Here is a 16,806-nt window from a genome sequence, read left to right as displayed (position 1 = left end):
GCCCTGATCCTTGAAGTTGTTTTGAGCAGTCATTTGGTTCAGATTCATCATTCCATGCAAATTAACCCTTTTCAAACTTTGTTAAGATCCATGGAGTCCCTTCATTTGCGGACTACCATTCTATTAAATAAAGTTAAACTTTTATCCCTTTGTTTTGTATTCTTATTTGTTTTTGTTTTAAAGTTAAATTTTTTATGATGATATTTTTTGAAATAAATATATCAATGAACGATCATTTTTCTTAAATAATAAAGCATTTACATTAAGAACAACCGATTTCAAAAAGGAATGTCAACAACAATTTAAAGAACGGTAAGTCTTGATGTGTGAAGCATTGTTGTCTTCCCCAAGCAGTTTGTTTGGAGACTCTATACCCAACAATTTGTCATTCATCCCCAGCATTGGTTGATGAGTTGCTCCCCAAGCAATTTATCATCCCCGATAGAGCTGGTGTGTTATTCCATTTGCAATTTATCCTTCCTCAGCTGAGGTCTTCATGTTTTTGCATCCTCAGTGTGTATAATGGTGAATGAACCCTGGATCTGCGTAGAACCTTTATTTAGTTTTCAGATCCCCCAACACCTTTATTTGGTTGTTCCATAGCCTTGACAATTTCTCCCCTGCGTAAGTCTGCAGATTCGGTTGATATTTTGGTACCTTGGAATTGGTTTATTTCTCAATCTCCAAGAAGAGTCTAATGACTTTGTTTGATCTTTGTACCCTCGTGTGGCCTTTGATTGGTCCTGGAAGATTGTTGTATCCCTAGTGAAGTCCCACAGAGATGTGTTTAGATGAATCCCCAGTAGATTGTCTGGTTCTCCCCACTCATAGTTTTTACCCCTTGTTATGACTTGAGACCCCAACGGAATCCCATCTTTTGATAGAAGATTTTTTCCTTCAGGAAGTATTTCGTTCTAAGCATTATTGATGATGTCCCCTACAAGGTTGTCTCCCATTTGATATGGTGTTGACTTAAAATTCCCAGCAAGGATGACTTATTTCTCTAATAAGGATTCTCAGTATATCCCTCTTTATCCTCATCATTTTGGGTAGGATGCATGTTCTCCATGCATTTCCCCATCCAAAGTTGAACTTTTATTTGAATTAATGTATCCTCACTCTCCCTTGAGATGTGGTTGTGAGCCATCCCCGAGAATTGAATTGAATTTTGAGTTAATATATATGCTAGATGATTTGTCTTCATTCCTAGCGGGTTCTCCAGTTGGTGTTTCCACTTTATTGACATTAGCCGAGTAGCTAGTTGTGATGACTCAAATCATTGATTGTATCCTTTGTGCTTATTTGTCAGCATAATCATATACATATTCGTGAATATGCATGCATAAAACATAACATCAAATATTTCATTGTGCATTGTCATCATATTGACATGTTTCTGATCCCCTACTTTGGTGATATTTTCCCCCATGCAAATTTGGTGTGTCTTTCCTCTTTCAATTGTAGAGTATAAGCCCTTTAAGCAGAAAGAGTTTATCATTTCTCCCTTCCCACTGAGTTATTGCCTCGTGGATGATTGTTATTTCAGTGTCCTCCCTAGTTCATTATTTGGATGGAACCACTCCCCTTAAGCTATATCCTCACTGAGTTGAGTCTTGTTTGACCATTTCTTTCTAGTTCTTACCTAGATAGATCTCTTGGTCCCCAAGTGTTTATTACCCAATAACTGGTAATATCCTTCTTGATGTGGGGTACTTTACCTGTGTTAATTTACCCAGTAACCGGTAAAAGGTAATTTACTTCTTTGATGTTCTCTAGCGGATTCCTTTTTTTTTCGTTTCCTTGGCAAGTCTATCTGTGATATGTTCATGTTAACCGATGACGAATATTCTTCATTTTTTTAGTATTCTACCCATTAAAAAGGTAGTTGTAATTCCTTATTTCCCTAGAGAGTCTACCCTTGATATGTTCACTATAACCAGTGACATATTTTCTCTTTTTTTGGTATTCTACCCAATAACCGATAGTTGTAATTCCTATTTGTGGTATTTCGCCCAATAAATGGAAGATATAAATCATATTCTCCCTTTTGAGTCTATCCTTGATATGCTCACTTTAATCAGTGACAAATATTCGTCCTTTTGAGTTTATCCTTGATATGTTCACTTTAATCGGTGGAGGATACTCTCTCTTTGGTATTCTACCCAGTAACCGATAGTTGTAATTACTATTTGTGGTATTCTGCCTAGTAAATGGTAGATACAAATCATATTCTCCCTCTTGAGTTTATCCTTGATATGTTCATCTTAATCGGTGACAGATACTCTCTCTTTGGTCTTCATCCTAGTAACCGGTAGTTGTAAATCCTATTTTCCCCGATAATTTATACATGATATATTCACTTTAATTGGTGACAAATATTCTTCCCTTTAAGTTTATCCTTGATATGTTCACTTTAATCGGTGACGGATACTCTCTCTTTGGTATTCTATCTAGTAAAAAGGTAGTTGTAATTCCTATTTGTTTTCCTTTTCCCCAGTAGGTTATTCTTACCCGATAACCGGCAATGAATATTCTTCATTTTCCTCAGTGTGTCATCCCTAACCGGTAACAGATGTCCCTCTGTCTGAGTATATTGTATTCTTACCCAATAACCGGTGGTAGATAATATATCTTCTTTTACTCCTGTGTTGAAGTGTTTCTTCCCCAATTGAGTTTGATTTCGTATTTCTTTATGAAATCGAATTTCCTTTTACATTTAGGTATTTCAGCCTCGTTCTGATTTACACATTTCCCCAGCGGGTATTTCTTGTTGTATTGGTGTTATCCTGATATATGCAGATTCCTACTCCCCAATCTGAGTCTTTCCACTGATTTATTTTCATGGAAAATCCCCTTGTGTCTCTAACATTTTTCAAGTTGTAGTTTGGCCTACGCATAACTTTTATCCCCAAAGTCTTCGTCTCCCCAATGAGTTTTCCTTATGGAATGCATTGTGCTCCTGTGGACTTTCAATCATTCTGGATTCTTTTCCTTTGTGGCAATATATTTTCTGCAAAGATTATTTTTACATTCATATCACATGCATCATGAGGTCTCTTAGGGACCAAAATTTGTTTCTTGATGTTGTTATTTAAGTCCATTCTATTGAGTTGATATGAAGATTTTAACCTTCACATCCACAGCTAGAATGTCCTTAAATAGGGGCAGCTGTAAGACCCCAATTTTGACCCTAAGATCCCTCATGCCATCTCATCATTTACATTGGCTTTGGAATCACACCTTGGCATCCTCCTCACCCTTCATTCATTGGGTTTTCATTGGGAGAGATCACCAAACAGTTTTGATTGTGTCATACTTTATTTTCTTTTTTTACTAACCAAATTACCAAAATATCTCTATGTATAGCTTTGTCTTTTTTGTAGGTGTAGGTGTGTGTGTCCATCTGTGCCCCCACCAAGTTCATATATAGGGCTTACGACCCTCAGTACAAGAGATCAATCAAGGAAAGGTTCACTATGGTTATAAGCATCATATATGGATCCCCGTGTTCTTTATTCATCATTTTTATCAAGAATTCATCAAGATTTTGAAACTTGTTTGCCTTTGAAGCCCTAATTCATTAAGGTATCTTGTGTGACTTCTTCAGCAAGTTTCATCAACAATTGGCCAAAGATATCAAGAGGTACTTAATTATACATCATCTAAAGCATATATGATCCTCCGTAGGCCCCAAAGATCAAAATAAGTTCAAGTTTGCAAGCTGGTTCAAAGAGGTTGACCAGAACAGTCAATTAGTCAAATCTAGGGTTCCCTAGACCCTAACTCCTACAATTTTTCTCATACGAAAATGATTCCAAGATAAAAGTTACTATTTATGATATTCCAAACAACTTTCATGTTGACATCAAGATCTAATTTTTCTTGGAAAATCATTTTTTATGGTGAAAGATTATAGATCATTTTGTCTGTGCCCTAGATAGAAGGTCAACTTCCAAGAGCAATAACTTGCCGAATCGTTATGATATTAAGGCCTCCAAGTTTCATGATCAAATTAAATATGTCTTCTCCAACTTTTATTCTTTGAGAAAAGTGAAATTCAACTTGCAAGGGCATGTTCCAAGAGGAAACATTATAGGTCATTTTGAGCCATTATCATTGATCAATCATTTTTCCTCAACTTCTAAAATCCATAACTCCCTCATGCAAGATTTAAATGGTGTCAAATTTGGGCCCAAATTGAATATGATTGAAAGGTCTACAACTATGAAGGAAGCATTTTCATTTTAAGCTCATAGAAAAAGTTATTCAAGGTGGAAAAAATGATCATTTGACTTTATACTTAGAAATTTTTCAACTATGTTTGATTTCTCCAACTTCCATCTCAAAATTCATCATGACCCAAGCTCCATATCAAAAAGTGTTCAATAGAAAAGTTGTTCCCCTTCATGTTACCTTTTCAAAGAGTCTAAGATCATGGAGTTTGTAGCATTTTTGAAGGACTTGCGCATAGGTGTAATGTATGGCCCCATTTGGATGATTTCATGACCAATTTTCAAATACATTTGCATGGTCTCATGTTAAGGTTTCAGCATCACATGTGCATAACTTTGGACCAATTCCAATCATTTGATGGGCCTATCACACACCCATGCAAGCACGCACACTAGAATTACTATTTTTGGCATTTGAATGGAAGTGTGTGGAAATCAATTGCCAAGCCTATAAATGCAATTTATTCTGCTAAGAATCAAAGACACCTTGCCCAAGCCTTCCTCCTGCAACATTCCCACCCTCCATTGATAGGATAAACTTGATGATTTCATTTGAAATCGAGTATCAATTTCACTTCTGTTTTGAGATTGAAACTCCTAAAGTCCAAACCATTAGAGCATCCATTTCATCTCCTGCAAGCTAGTGGAAGCAAGTCTAAGCAAGTTGAGATCCAGATCGAGCTTCATCACTACAAACAGAAGGTGAATTTTGTGAAACTTTCCTTCTTCGATTCTCCACCATTTCACTTGGTTTTTAGTTGACTGAAGTCCTACCAATATAGGAAACAATATTGAGTTGCTTTGAGGTCAAATCAAAACAACTCAGATCATACTCCTCAATTTTCAAATCCATGTATCTTTCAATATACTTGGAATTGGAGAAATTTGAGGTCACATTTGGACTCCTGAGGATTTTTCCTTCAAAATAGTGTATTCATTTTTTTTTTTATAAACTTTGGTTGTGGGCCAGTCCGGTGAGGTCTAACTGAGAAGACGACCGGAGCCCTAGCTCTGGTGGTGTATTGGCAACGTCCCAACCATCTGATCATGTCCCAGCGTTCTAATCAGGTCCATTGGTTTTGCTTACTCTTTCTGCCACACATTGACTAAAGCGCATCATGGACCCTAAGCGATTGGCCATCAGACCTTCCACCTCAATTAATGAGGGAGATCTGATGGCCCTTATTTTTTCGCCTTTTATTTTAATTTCTGATTTTTCTTTTAATCCACTTATTTTGATTAATTCATAATGAATTCATTTTAAATCCAAAAAATATGGGACTTTCACCAAAAATATTTAAATATTTTACTCTTCCATATTTTGAATTAAAATCATTTTTTGGATTAATTTTGATATTTTTTGTGAATTAATTGATTTTGGACTTATTTTTAAATATTTTAAAGTATTTCTAACTTTTCAAAAATTATGTCCTTTGACCTTGTTTGACCTAGGATAAATCCCTTGGCTATTTATTTGGTGATTTGAAGGGATTTAAGATTTTGCCTATTTAAAAGTGTATTTTTATTCATTTTTAATTTGATTTTTAATTGATTAATTGTTTGAAATTATTATTGAGCCATTTGATTGACTTTGTGGTGTTTGACTTTCTGTTTGGCCTTGATCATGGTTGATTTGAACTTCCATTTGATTAATACTATTAGATTTATGGGGTTGATGAAATGTACATTTCATCCCCTAAAATGAATGGATAGTATTCATCAGATGAAATTCCTCCTATGATCAATTTGGGTTTCTATTTACCATTTCCTCTTCATCTTCATCCCTATTCTTCCCCAATCCGTCATTGACCAATGAATTCTCTTTAATTCAAATGCTAGTTCATTCATCAATGACCTTGTGTCAGATGAATCAGCATGAGCCTGACTGAGATAGGTCCCTCCCACTTTATTTTTGTGTGTGGTATGTTTTAGGAGTTTGTCTCTTTGTACCATGTCTCTAACATGCATTAACACCAATATTTTTATTGTCCGACCTCTGATAGTTGTGACTTCTACATAAGTCCAGTTACGGTTGCTTAACATAGAGCTAAATTTGTACAAAAAGGCAAAGCATTCTTGTAAGTGAGATTGTAAGTCTCCCATTCTTCATGGAATTGTATGGAAACTTGGCCTTTTTTCCATTCATGAGAGCTAGTGGCATACTTGTTGATTTATCCAAGTTGGAGCCCTTCTCATGGATGATGTCTTGGTTCATGTATTCATACTTGTGAATGAATGGTTAAGTGTTCTCCAAAGAATGAGTTAAACAAATTCAATTTTTCAATAACCATTTCACTAACATTTCATTAACATTTCTTCACTTTCAAGTTATTTACTTAATGCAGTTTAAATTTCAATACCTTTATCATTCATTGTTATTTACATTTCATGCAACTTGTTTATGTTTTAGTCATTTTCACTTTGCTCACTTGAGCCATATCTTACGATTGTGTATATATTGTTGCTTGTGATTTTGTTCTATTTGTGGTCTTAGGACCTTAAAATACTTACTAACAACAAAAAAACCTTATAAAATATCATGGTGGATTGTTGGACTTTGATATGAACTTTTGGAATTAGAGTAGGCAACTTCTCTATCCATTAAGGACTTGGCCAATGCCACTATCTGAGACTGAGTTATCCTTGACTGTGCCTTTCATCTGATGCAAATCTTGAGTGCCCATGGTTCATCTGTCACTTTGTCTTTGTCCTTGATTGTTACACTGTAATTATTGTTGATATCTTATGATTGTTTCTAAGAATTTGCCAAGGAATATTTTCATCTGACAGATTGGAAGACATAAAAGACTGCTAGCTATTGGAGTGCTTGCTTGGATATTCTGGTTATCTTTATTTGATGCCTTGATATTCATATGGTTTTCTTGTATATTTTATGTTTGTTTCTTGCTCAAAAGTCCAAAGGAAAATGGGTTTCTATCTGACATTCTTGTCTTGTAGATTGCATCCCATTGGTAAGATCTTTTTAACTCTTAACTTTTAATTTTTGTCTAGGATAACCTTTTCATCTCCTCCCACTTCTTTAATTTCAAAATATCTCCCTCTTTTCAAAACCTTCTTTATTTGAGTTTTCAGCTTAGACATGTTTTAATGATTAGAAACTTTAGCCTTATGCCATTGAATTTTTAAACTTTTTCTTAAATCAAACTTGTGAATGGACTTAACCATATTGACTTTAATTTCAAAAAGACAAAAAGAGCTAACAACCCCATTCAAACCTTTGGTCATCTTTGTGCCTTTTCCTGTTAAACTTTTGTTAAAATCAATCCACCAACTTCTTTGAAATTTTTACCACGAACTACGGGGTTTTGATCCCTCATTTTTATGTTGGTACGTAGGCATAAGACCGAAGGTCTTGTCAAACACAAAAATATAATTAATGAAGTCTTTTCTCATCCCCTCACTCTATATTTTTTATCAAACATCATTTTGACCAAAACACTTGCACACAAAAAAGGGCTCCTTAGGAGTACCTATGACACTTTGGGGCTAATACCTTCCCTCCGTCTAATCAATCCCCTTACATTTAATCTCTGGAATTTTATTAGTTTTGATTTGAAAACTTCTTATCTTTGGGTTTTGTTCGTAATTTTTCCCTTTTCCTTTGGAAAAAAAAAAGCGTGGTGGCGACTCTGGTTTTATTGACGTCAAGTTTATCCATAGCTTGATGGTCATGAATTTACCACTACAGTCCCCTTAAGTGGGTTTTTTAGCTTGCAACCCATACAAGTGGTTCTATAAATAGAACCCTTGTGCAGAAGCATTTCACTAGATAAAATTTTGTTTCTCTCTCTCTCTCTCTCTCTCACGCACACACACACACACATACACACACACACACAAAGACACACACTCAAAGCCTTCGTTCGTAGTAGCTAGCACTGAGACTGAAGGAATACATTCATGTGGACTAAGTAGAGGATTTGTCACCATTCAACCCTCGTGATCTCTCCTTAGATATGCATCAAAGGATTCAATCGCCACAAGAGGTAATAGTTTTTATCACTGATCACGCCCATTCATAAGGATCACTAAAGGATTTTTTTTAATTTTCGTTGCATTTTGGATAATAATTTTCCATCAAGCACAAGTTTGGTTGACCTAATTTGCAAGCGTGGCTTACTTTTGGTCAAAAGCCAATAACTTCTTCAATTTTCAATCAATTGACAATCTTCTTTGAGCCAAAGGTTCCTAATGAGTTCCTCTACAAATTTTCTTCAAGGTTCAAGCAGAAATTAAACCCTTAAGGACCTCAATTTTGGAAAGGGCTAATTTGTTAAATTGGGCCAAAACCTTTTCATGTCCCCTACTTTACACATGTACCATTTCTATCTCAAGCACCCAATTGGAAAAATTCTTTGTGCATTTCGTTAAGCTCATAACAAAGATAATTTTGCCAAAGTGTGACTCAAAATACATGAGGCAATCAAAAGTTATGGTGTCATGAACTTGGAGTCTCAAGATGCCTAAAACATGCCAAGACTGTTTGACCAAATGCCTAACCTAGAAGGCATTGCATGATCTCAACTTTCAACACTTACCATTTTCACCTCAGGCCTCCTTTTGATGTGGTTATTTTTGCATTGAATTCATTGCAATGAGATGAACAAAAAGCACAAAGAAAATCACAAAACGCACGAGTGAATTTCATTTGGCATAGCTTCAAACATGGTGTCATAGTCTCTGTTTTGCACGAAGCCCGGATTTTGTAATTACATGTCAGTTGTCATTTTGGGACCACTTGCACATGTACAACTTGTTTGTAATTCTAAAACGTGTCTACCCAACCCAAAATAACCATGTTTCATCATAAATTCATGCTTTTCACTCTTCATCTCACACGAGTTTCATTTTGCAAATGTCAACCTTAGCTCACACGAATTCCATATATGTTTGGTATGTGCGATCTTCCCATTTCATTTCCTATAAATAGGGGAGTGATTTGCCTTCATTTGCAAGATGGAACGGCTAGAAAAACCCTGCCTCACTTGAACCCGATATCACTCGAAACCAGTTCATGGTTTCTTCAATTCAAGCGCTTTCAACCTCAAATCTTTGCCTAGAAGGCTTCATCGACATCATCTGAAGCTAACTGCATCATCACTTTGCCTTGGAATCTCTTGCATCGTGCTTCCCGTTTCTGCCATTATTGACCTTCTAATCTTCAAATAGAAAGGTAGTTATGAGTTAAATCTTTGAGCAAACAAGTTACCACTCTCTTCGGATTGTTCCATTGATCAAAAGCCCTCGATTACCATTCATTTATCTTTGGTATTAGTCATTTAACTTTACTTAGAACACTTAGGGTTTTTTTTGTATTATTGAGCAAAATTCTCTCTACTTAGAGCCAATCAGGCTATGATGCAAGGAGACATGAATGATGATGTGTTGCGAAGCTAACTCCATGCTTGGGTGTTGCTAAAAAAACGAGTTCATGAATTTGCAAAATCAAGCTAAAGGTTGAAGATGGAGCTTCCTTTGCACACCTTGGTGCCAAATATTTGAATATGTCCAATCAGAAGCTTCCATGCACTTTTTTTGAAATCATGTAGTCGTTGGCACCTTATTTCTTTTTATTTTCTTTTACTTTATTTTTATTTTATTTCATTTCTTCTCCATTTAATTTCTAACTCATCTTTAATACAATTTGATCCAAATGTTGTACACAAGGTCTCTAAAATTATTTGACATCACATACATTTTTCTCACATTTTTTTAATCATTTTTGCATTTTTGGTTATTTTTATTTTATTTTTCATTTTTATTTCCTTTTGCAATTTATTTTTTAATCATTTTCAATATTTTTGCACCCAACTTTTGAAATCCATTCATGAGTAATATTTAGGACTTTGTGTATTTTTCTTGGCCATTTATTCATTGTTTTGCTTATGGTTTGAAATTTTCTCTTTAATTTCCCATTTTAAATCATTTGAGAACCTTTTTATTTCATTTTTTAATTCAAATCTTGTTCATATTTTTGATTTGCTTAAGTGATTGTTTGGTTGATGAGATCTTCAACGTTTCAAATCATTGATAGATGGTTCCTTGGTTGATTCAATCTTCTCTAATTCAAAATGTTGATAGATGATCATTTGATCATATTTTTGACACTTTGAGCTAGTGATAGTTTATCCCTTGGTGTAACATATGTTTGAGTCCTTTGACTTGTTGATAGATGGTCAAAATATGATGAATTGAGTTTTCCTTCTAACATCTAATATGTAACATCTAACTTCTAAACCTCTAACACACTACATTCTTGTAACTTATATTCTTGCAATTTACTTTTATGTCTCATTCATTAGCTCACTTCATACAGTATTCATCTTGTCTTATTCATCTTATGTTTCTTATCTTGTGTTTGGTTTGCTTGACAATCTCAATGAATAAAAAGATGATAAAATGGATAGGCTTGATCCTTAAGACCCAAGCTTTACTTGGAGTGAAGTTAAAAAATTTGGACTTTGGACTTAGGACTTAGACCTATGTTTGATCTGGATTGACCTTGGACTTATTGACCTCTTGATCACTTACACCTTGTTCACCCGTTGAACTTTTGACCTTGTGATCTTGTCATCCTATTTATTATGCATTGCCTTTTACTTCTGCTTATAAAATTAATTTGTTTAGGTTAGCACACATTAGCACACACATGGCTTACTCTAGGGATGCCTAACAATGAGACCTAGACTTAGTACAACTTTGCACCCACATGGCTTACTCTTGGGCTACCTAACAATGAGACCTAGGATTAGTATAATTTTGCACCCACATGGCTTAATTTTGGGCTACCTAATAATGAGACCCTATGCTAATCTTTGTATGATCATGCATTGTGTGTTTTATCCATCTCCTTCCCTTTGATTTAGCTTGATCAAATTCCATTTGATCAACTAGACTATTTAACTTTTCACACACTCCTTTTGTCTTTGTCAAGTGACCATAAGTCTCTTGGTCACTTGATTAGACTTGTCTCTGTTACTTGTGAGCTCAAGCTTCCCAACAAGTACAAGATCTCAAGCTCAAGTCAATACATTAACATATGCCTCATTCCCACGGAACGTCCTTGAGAACCTGTTCCAACAACTTGTCAGGCATTGACAAGGATTACATGTAAGGAGCCTTAAGCAATAGAGAAAAGGTGAGATGGAGCATTATTATCCTTATTCTGAATATTTTTGGGTATGGGACGAATGACCCAGTTGCTTAGAGTATTCAACTCTATTTATAGACTTTAGTGAAATTCAAGTCAATTCACCATCAAGTCTGCAGCTAGCCCTATGGCTCAACATCTAAAGTTCCTTTGGTTTAAACACCACTCTTACTTTTATATTTGGGTTCATTTACACCCTGGTTAAAACACCCACCACTTTGGTTTATGCACCACTTTCCTTTTCTCTTTGGTTTAAACACCACTCTTATTTATCTATTTGGGTTAATCACGACCTTGGTTAAAACACCCACCTCTTTGGTTTAAAAGAAGGATTTAAAACACCCACCTCTTAAAAGAAGGATTTAAATAAATTACAAACTTAATATTATTTGTTTGAGATCTAGTATCAATGTCACTACTTTTACTAAGATAGTAAAAAATTGCTTCATTTATTTATTAAGATAGTGAAGTGTGCTATTTTTTTATGCGAAGAAAATTTTGTAGAAACTATTAGTAACTAGAATATATGAGACATAATTAAATAGAGTTTTCCTAAAGTGAAAAGTTATTGATCAACCTTATTTAAATATACGAATCAAGATGTTATAGTAAAGTTGATGGTGTTGTGTACGCATATTTAGAAAACTCCCCAAACTCTCGGTAATCATCTCCATCTAACCCTTTTTTCCTCATTCATATCATTATTCTTCATTTTTCAGTTACATTGCATGGTTTCAATCCTGTTGTGTGGCTTTGTGTAGAGGTTTTAAAGAGAGAGAGAGAGAAATGGGAAGACTTTTCTTGATCGATCTTGAAGGAAACATCTACAACTGCAAGAATTACGACACACCTTGTTTTCATTATACTTCTGGTTTTTTCAAAACCATAGTCTGTTGCTGACAATCTACCCTTGTTTTCTCTTAGGATTACCATTGCCCTTATGGAAGGGCTTATCTTTTTGATAAAGTGTAAGATTTCTTTCACCCTCTCACTTCACTTTCATTGTTGTGTACCTTGATTCCTTCAAATAACATTTCTTAATGCATATTCTCACAATGTCAATGTCTTAGACGTAGAGAGAGAAGAGCCAATCCCAGGATCAAATTTTACACAAATGAAATACAAAACAATTAAAGAAAATATGAACAAAGTCTAGATCTTTTTTCACGTAGAAAAACAGTCTTCTGAAATTGTTGCAATAATTTCTTCATGTCTCCAAGTCCCACTTATATAGCATAATAAAAGATATCGTTGGAGGGAAAAATGAGGATACCAAATAGAGAGGTTGTCCACTGTTGAACTGGTGAAAAAGAGTGATACATCATACACTCCTTCTCCCATAAATTAAGTGACACGTGTGATGTATAGTGTTGTCCTTACCCACGATATATGATAGTGGAAGAAATATTTGATTTGTACTATGTGCTATTTGATCACGTATCCATTTTGAACTTATCTTCAATTTCATTGGCTTCTGATGAAAGTTGATGAAGCATGAAATGAAGAAAAATACAGCTGGATTCAGAAACTTCATAATCTTTAGTCAGAACCTTAACAACGTCAACAGTCTGGCTTGAGATCTTTAGAATCTTCAGTCAGAACCTTGATAACCTCAACGTCTGGCTTGTGATCTTCAAAATCTTCAGTTAAGTAACAAAATTTCAGAAACTTTCCATTCTCTAGAAGCTTGATAATCAGAGTCACATTCAGAAGTAGAAGTGAAGAGAACATTGCAACACCAACATAACATCTCTTCAAAACCTTCTCAGGAGTGAATCAACACAGAAGCAGAAAGAACATTGCAGCAACAACTTGATATCTTTCAGAATTTCTCATGATTAATGCAGAAACAGAATTTGGAACACAATGTTCAAAAATTGATAATGTTGCACGTCATAAACTCAGAATCAGAACTGGCTATTAAATCTAGATAATAACAAACCATTAGGGTACCAAAATTATTCTCCCACAAATACAAACTTGTTATCATCAAAATTCAAAGTATAGATGCAGAACCAAATCTTGTTCTAACAATTAATTCATGGTTGGGCAGAATATGACAATGTTAGCGGAAATAGCTTGCACTTGAAAGCTTTGTTGGCGTGGAAGTGGTTTAAATGCTCATTGACGAGTTTTTCGTGCTCACGAGGATCTCCTTCCAATTGTACTCGTTCAGTTTATGAGGCTTCTCCAATGATCTGGTATCCTACTGTCCAAGATGTGGGTGCAAAATGGATGTTTATACGGATTCCTTGCCGTTGGTTTTTCTGTCTGATCCTGTAGAGGAGAATGGCTACCTCGGTCTCCCCAGAGCAATGGGTATAAGTTTGATGCCTCTTGATCTTCTAGTGATTTGGCAATTTCGGCGCTTTGTCTCTCCGCGACGCGGTTGACTCAGGATCGAATTTGGCTTCTCTTTGAAAGAGTTTCTCGCGTAGTGTTTCCTCTCAGAGGTTCGCTGTGTAGGCTTTCTTCGAGGATCTCCATCGCATGTGAATTCTTTTGACGAACGATGTTATACTTGTTGTTCAACAACTTATTAGCATCTTGTATTTCGAAGTTAGCTTGCAATAGTTAGAAACCGTGCAATACTTCAGGTCATGAAGTTGGTGGTGGTACCAGAGTAGATCCTTTGACCGAAGGAGGTTGGAGTATATCTGGATGGAAGAGGGTGTCCACAACAACTTGATCCACAATACCTTGAGGAGGAGGAGGTGGTTGAAATATCGCAACTTGAGTGGCAACATAAACAACATGATCCAACAACCAAAATCTAATCACGAATTTGAAAAATATCATTTGAATTAATTCCAATAGCTATTTGAAAATAGACCGACAGTTTGAATTAGATCATGCATTACCTTGAATCTATTTATTCAAGGTTGACTTTAGACAACTTTCCATTATATGCATGAAAAGCCTATTCTTTTGTGTATGTGATGAGAGATTGAACGAGAAATTTTCACAAATTACGAAGAAAAAAAAAAGATAATACACAAAGTATCGTAACAATGAAATAACCGATAGTCCACTTGCGGGCAATTTCACTGAGAGCATGTTTAACTTCTTAGTCACGGAGGATCATACAACCCATAGACTTACTTACAAACATGTATTCTCTAAACATCGTAAGAATAATGCTCAATCTATCTTAAAAGAAGGATTTAAATAAATTACAAAATGAATATGATTTGTTTTTATGCGAAGAAAAATTTATAGAAACTATTAGTGAGTAGAATAAGTGAGACATAATTCAATAGAGTTTTCCTAAAGTGAAAAGTTGTTGATGAACCTTGTTTAAATAGACGAAGCAAGGTGTTATAGTAAAGTTGATAGTGTTGTGTCAGCATAGTCAGAAAACTCCCCAAACTGTAGTTTGTATTTCCAATCAACAAACTCCCATCTTCTTCTGCTATCTCTCTCGGTAATCATCTCCATCTAACCCTTTTTCCTCATTCATATCATTATTCTTCATTTATCAGTTACATTGCATGGTTTCAATCTTGTTGTGTGGCATTGTGTAGAGGTTTTAAAGAGAGAGATGGGAAGACTTTTCTTGATCGATCTTGAAGAAAACTTCTACAGCTGCAAGAATTGCGAGACACCTATAGCCCTTGCTAATCATCTCCTTTCAAGGGTTGTTAATTTCCCTTGTTTTCATTATATTTCTGGTTTTTTCAAAATCATAGCCTGCTGCTGACAATCTACCCTTGTTTTCTCTTAGGATTACCAATGCCCTTATGGAAGGGCTTATCTTTTTGATAAAGTGTAAGATTTCTTTCACCCTCTCACTTCACTTCCATTGCTGTGTACCTTGATTCCTTAATCTTGCTAATCCATATTATCACAGTGTCAATGTCTTGGACGGAGAGAGAGAAGAGCCAATCCCAGGATCGAATTCTACTATCATCCACCTATTCTGCGTTCAATGCCAGTACATTGTTGGATTCATATTTGTAAGGCGGGCCGTTCTTGAGAATCAGAGGTCCATGATTATTCTCATAAGGTAATCAATTAACTAAGAATATGTTTAAGCATAATCGGTGGGTTTTACGTTTTCTTTCTTGTTGCTCAAGTTATTAATACAGCTGGCCGTAGTTTTATTCAAAGTCCGCTACATACCATACTTATACGGTTGATTTTATATTTTATTTTGTTTTAGGTGTTTGCTTACGACGAGTTTTGGAGATACAACAAAGGAAAGTTTATCCTTGCAAGGTAATTAATTAATTAAGCATAGTCTGTAGGTTTTACTTTATCTTTCTTGTCGCTCAAGGTACAGAATGTAGAATATAACAGTTATTTTGCATTTTGTATATTACATAGGTTGAAGATATTGGTGCCTCGTGAAGACCCAAACATGCCTGCTCTTGAAGATGTTTGATTTACTTACCATTTTGAACTGTACATACCTTCATCGTGTTGTTAAAATGTAGTACATTTAAATGTAGTATCATTTTGAATTGTACTTTCTTTATGCTACCTTCATCATGTGGTTAATACTTTCCCTTTATGAGGAACTTGATTTCAATACAAGTGTTAAAACTTGACATATATGAGTGTGTCAATAGTGGCGTGATTCTTTCTTGTTACTTTACTGTTAACAACTGCTGTTTAAGAGTTTATTTACAACTTATTTGTGCTTATCTCATATGTACTTACAACTTATTTGTGCTTATCTCATAAGATATAAGATAAGTACTTACAAATATCATATATTGCTTTAGTTTATTTCAATAAACATTCTGAAATAGCTTATCATCTTGTTATCAAATATCTGCAATTGCGGTGCTATGGTGATAACTATCATCCGATACTGTACATATTTCCAATGGACCACCATCCCCTATGGACAACAGTTAGACTGCATATATCGGTGTTTCTGTAGTACAAAAAGTTGATATTATGGTATGTGTTGTAGGAGGAGTTAACCTTAGCTTAGATGCAGGTGAGGATACAGTTTTCTGTAGTACAAAAAATTGTTATAAATATTAGACCATAAATTGTTATAAATATCTGTTTCTTTTTATTCTATTATTTTTTCAACACTTGTTGTCTAGTCAATTGGAAGAAGTTATTAATTATGAGACTTTTTCAATAATTACAAGTAAGAGCATGCACTCTCAATTTTTCATTTTTTAAGGTAATATTCTTAAAAATATTTGTTTCTCGACTATGGTGCTATTAATTGTATGTTATTTGATTCCACATTACTGTCCATCTTTAAGTATTCCTTAATCTACTATTGATGAGGGTTCTAATGCTCTTATTGTTTGATGAGGGTTCTAATGCTCTTATTGTTTATTGTTTGCACTAGAAATATTGACTTACAACTTTCTTTCAAGATATAATTTGTACTTTATATTCCTATATTTTTTAATAATTTAATTTTCGACCATAAAC

The 16,806-nt window shown here is 34.8% G+C and overlaps 1 protein-coding gene across 1 annotated transcript; it reads left to right on the top strand.

Moving 5' to 3' along the window:
* Window positions 1-14,747: 14,747 nt before the first annotated feature.
* On the top strand, window positions 14,748-15,895 carry LOC127129061 (protein yippee-like At3g08990). The gene is made up of 6 exons (XM_051058379.1): window positions 14,748-14,827; window positions 14,928-15,040; window positions 15,128-15,171; window positions 15,254-15,409; window positions 15,566-15,621; window positions 15,730-15,895. Exons 2-6 carry the CDS (start codon window positions 14,945-14,947, stop codon window positions 15,732-15,734), a joined length of 357 nt encoding a protein of 118 aa, XP_050914336.1. The 5' UTR covers window positions 14,748-14,827; window positions 14,928-14,944; the 3' UTR covers window positions 15,735-15,895.
* Window positions 15,896-16,806: the final 911 nt, after the last annotated feature.

This window comes from Lathyrus oleraceus, chromosome 3 (genome assembly GCF_024323335.1).
Source record: "Lathyrus oleraceus cultivar Zhongwan6 chromosome 3, CAAS_Psat_ZW6_1.0, whole genome shotgun sequence".
NCBI lineage: Eukaryota > Viridiplantae > Streptophyta > Magnoliopsida > Fabales > Fabaceae > Lathyrus > Lathyrus oleraceus.
Note: the sequence above shows the minus strand (reverse complement) of the source record. Positions and strands in the feature narration are given on the sequence as shown.

Excerpts from the sequence above, each read along its gene's own strand:
- LOC127129061 (XM_051058379.1), top strand. The coding sequence starts at position 14,945 with ATGGGAAGACTTTTCTTGATCGATCTTGAAGAAAACTTCTACAGCTGC. Across the intron at positions 15,041-15,127 it reads CTAATCATCTCCTTTCAAGG|GATTACCAATGCCCTTATGG; the intron begins GTTGTTAATTTC and ends GTTTTCTCTTAG. Across the intron at positions 15,172-15,253 it reads GCTTATCTTTTTGATAAAGT|TGTCAATGTCTTGGACGGAG; the intron begins GTAAGATTTCTT and ends ATATTATCACAG.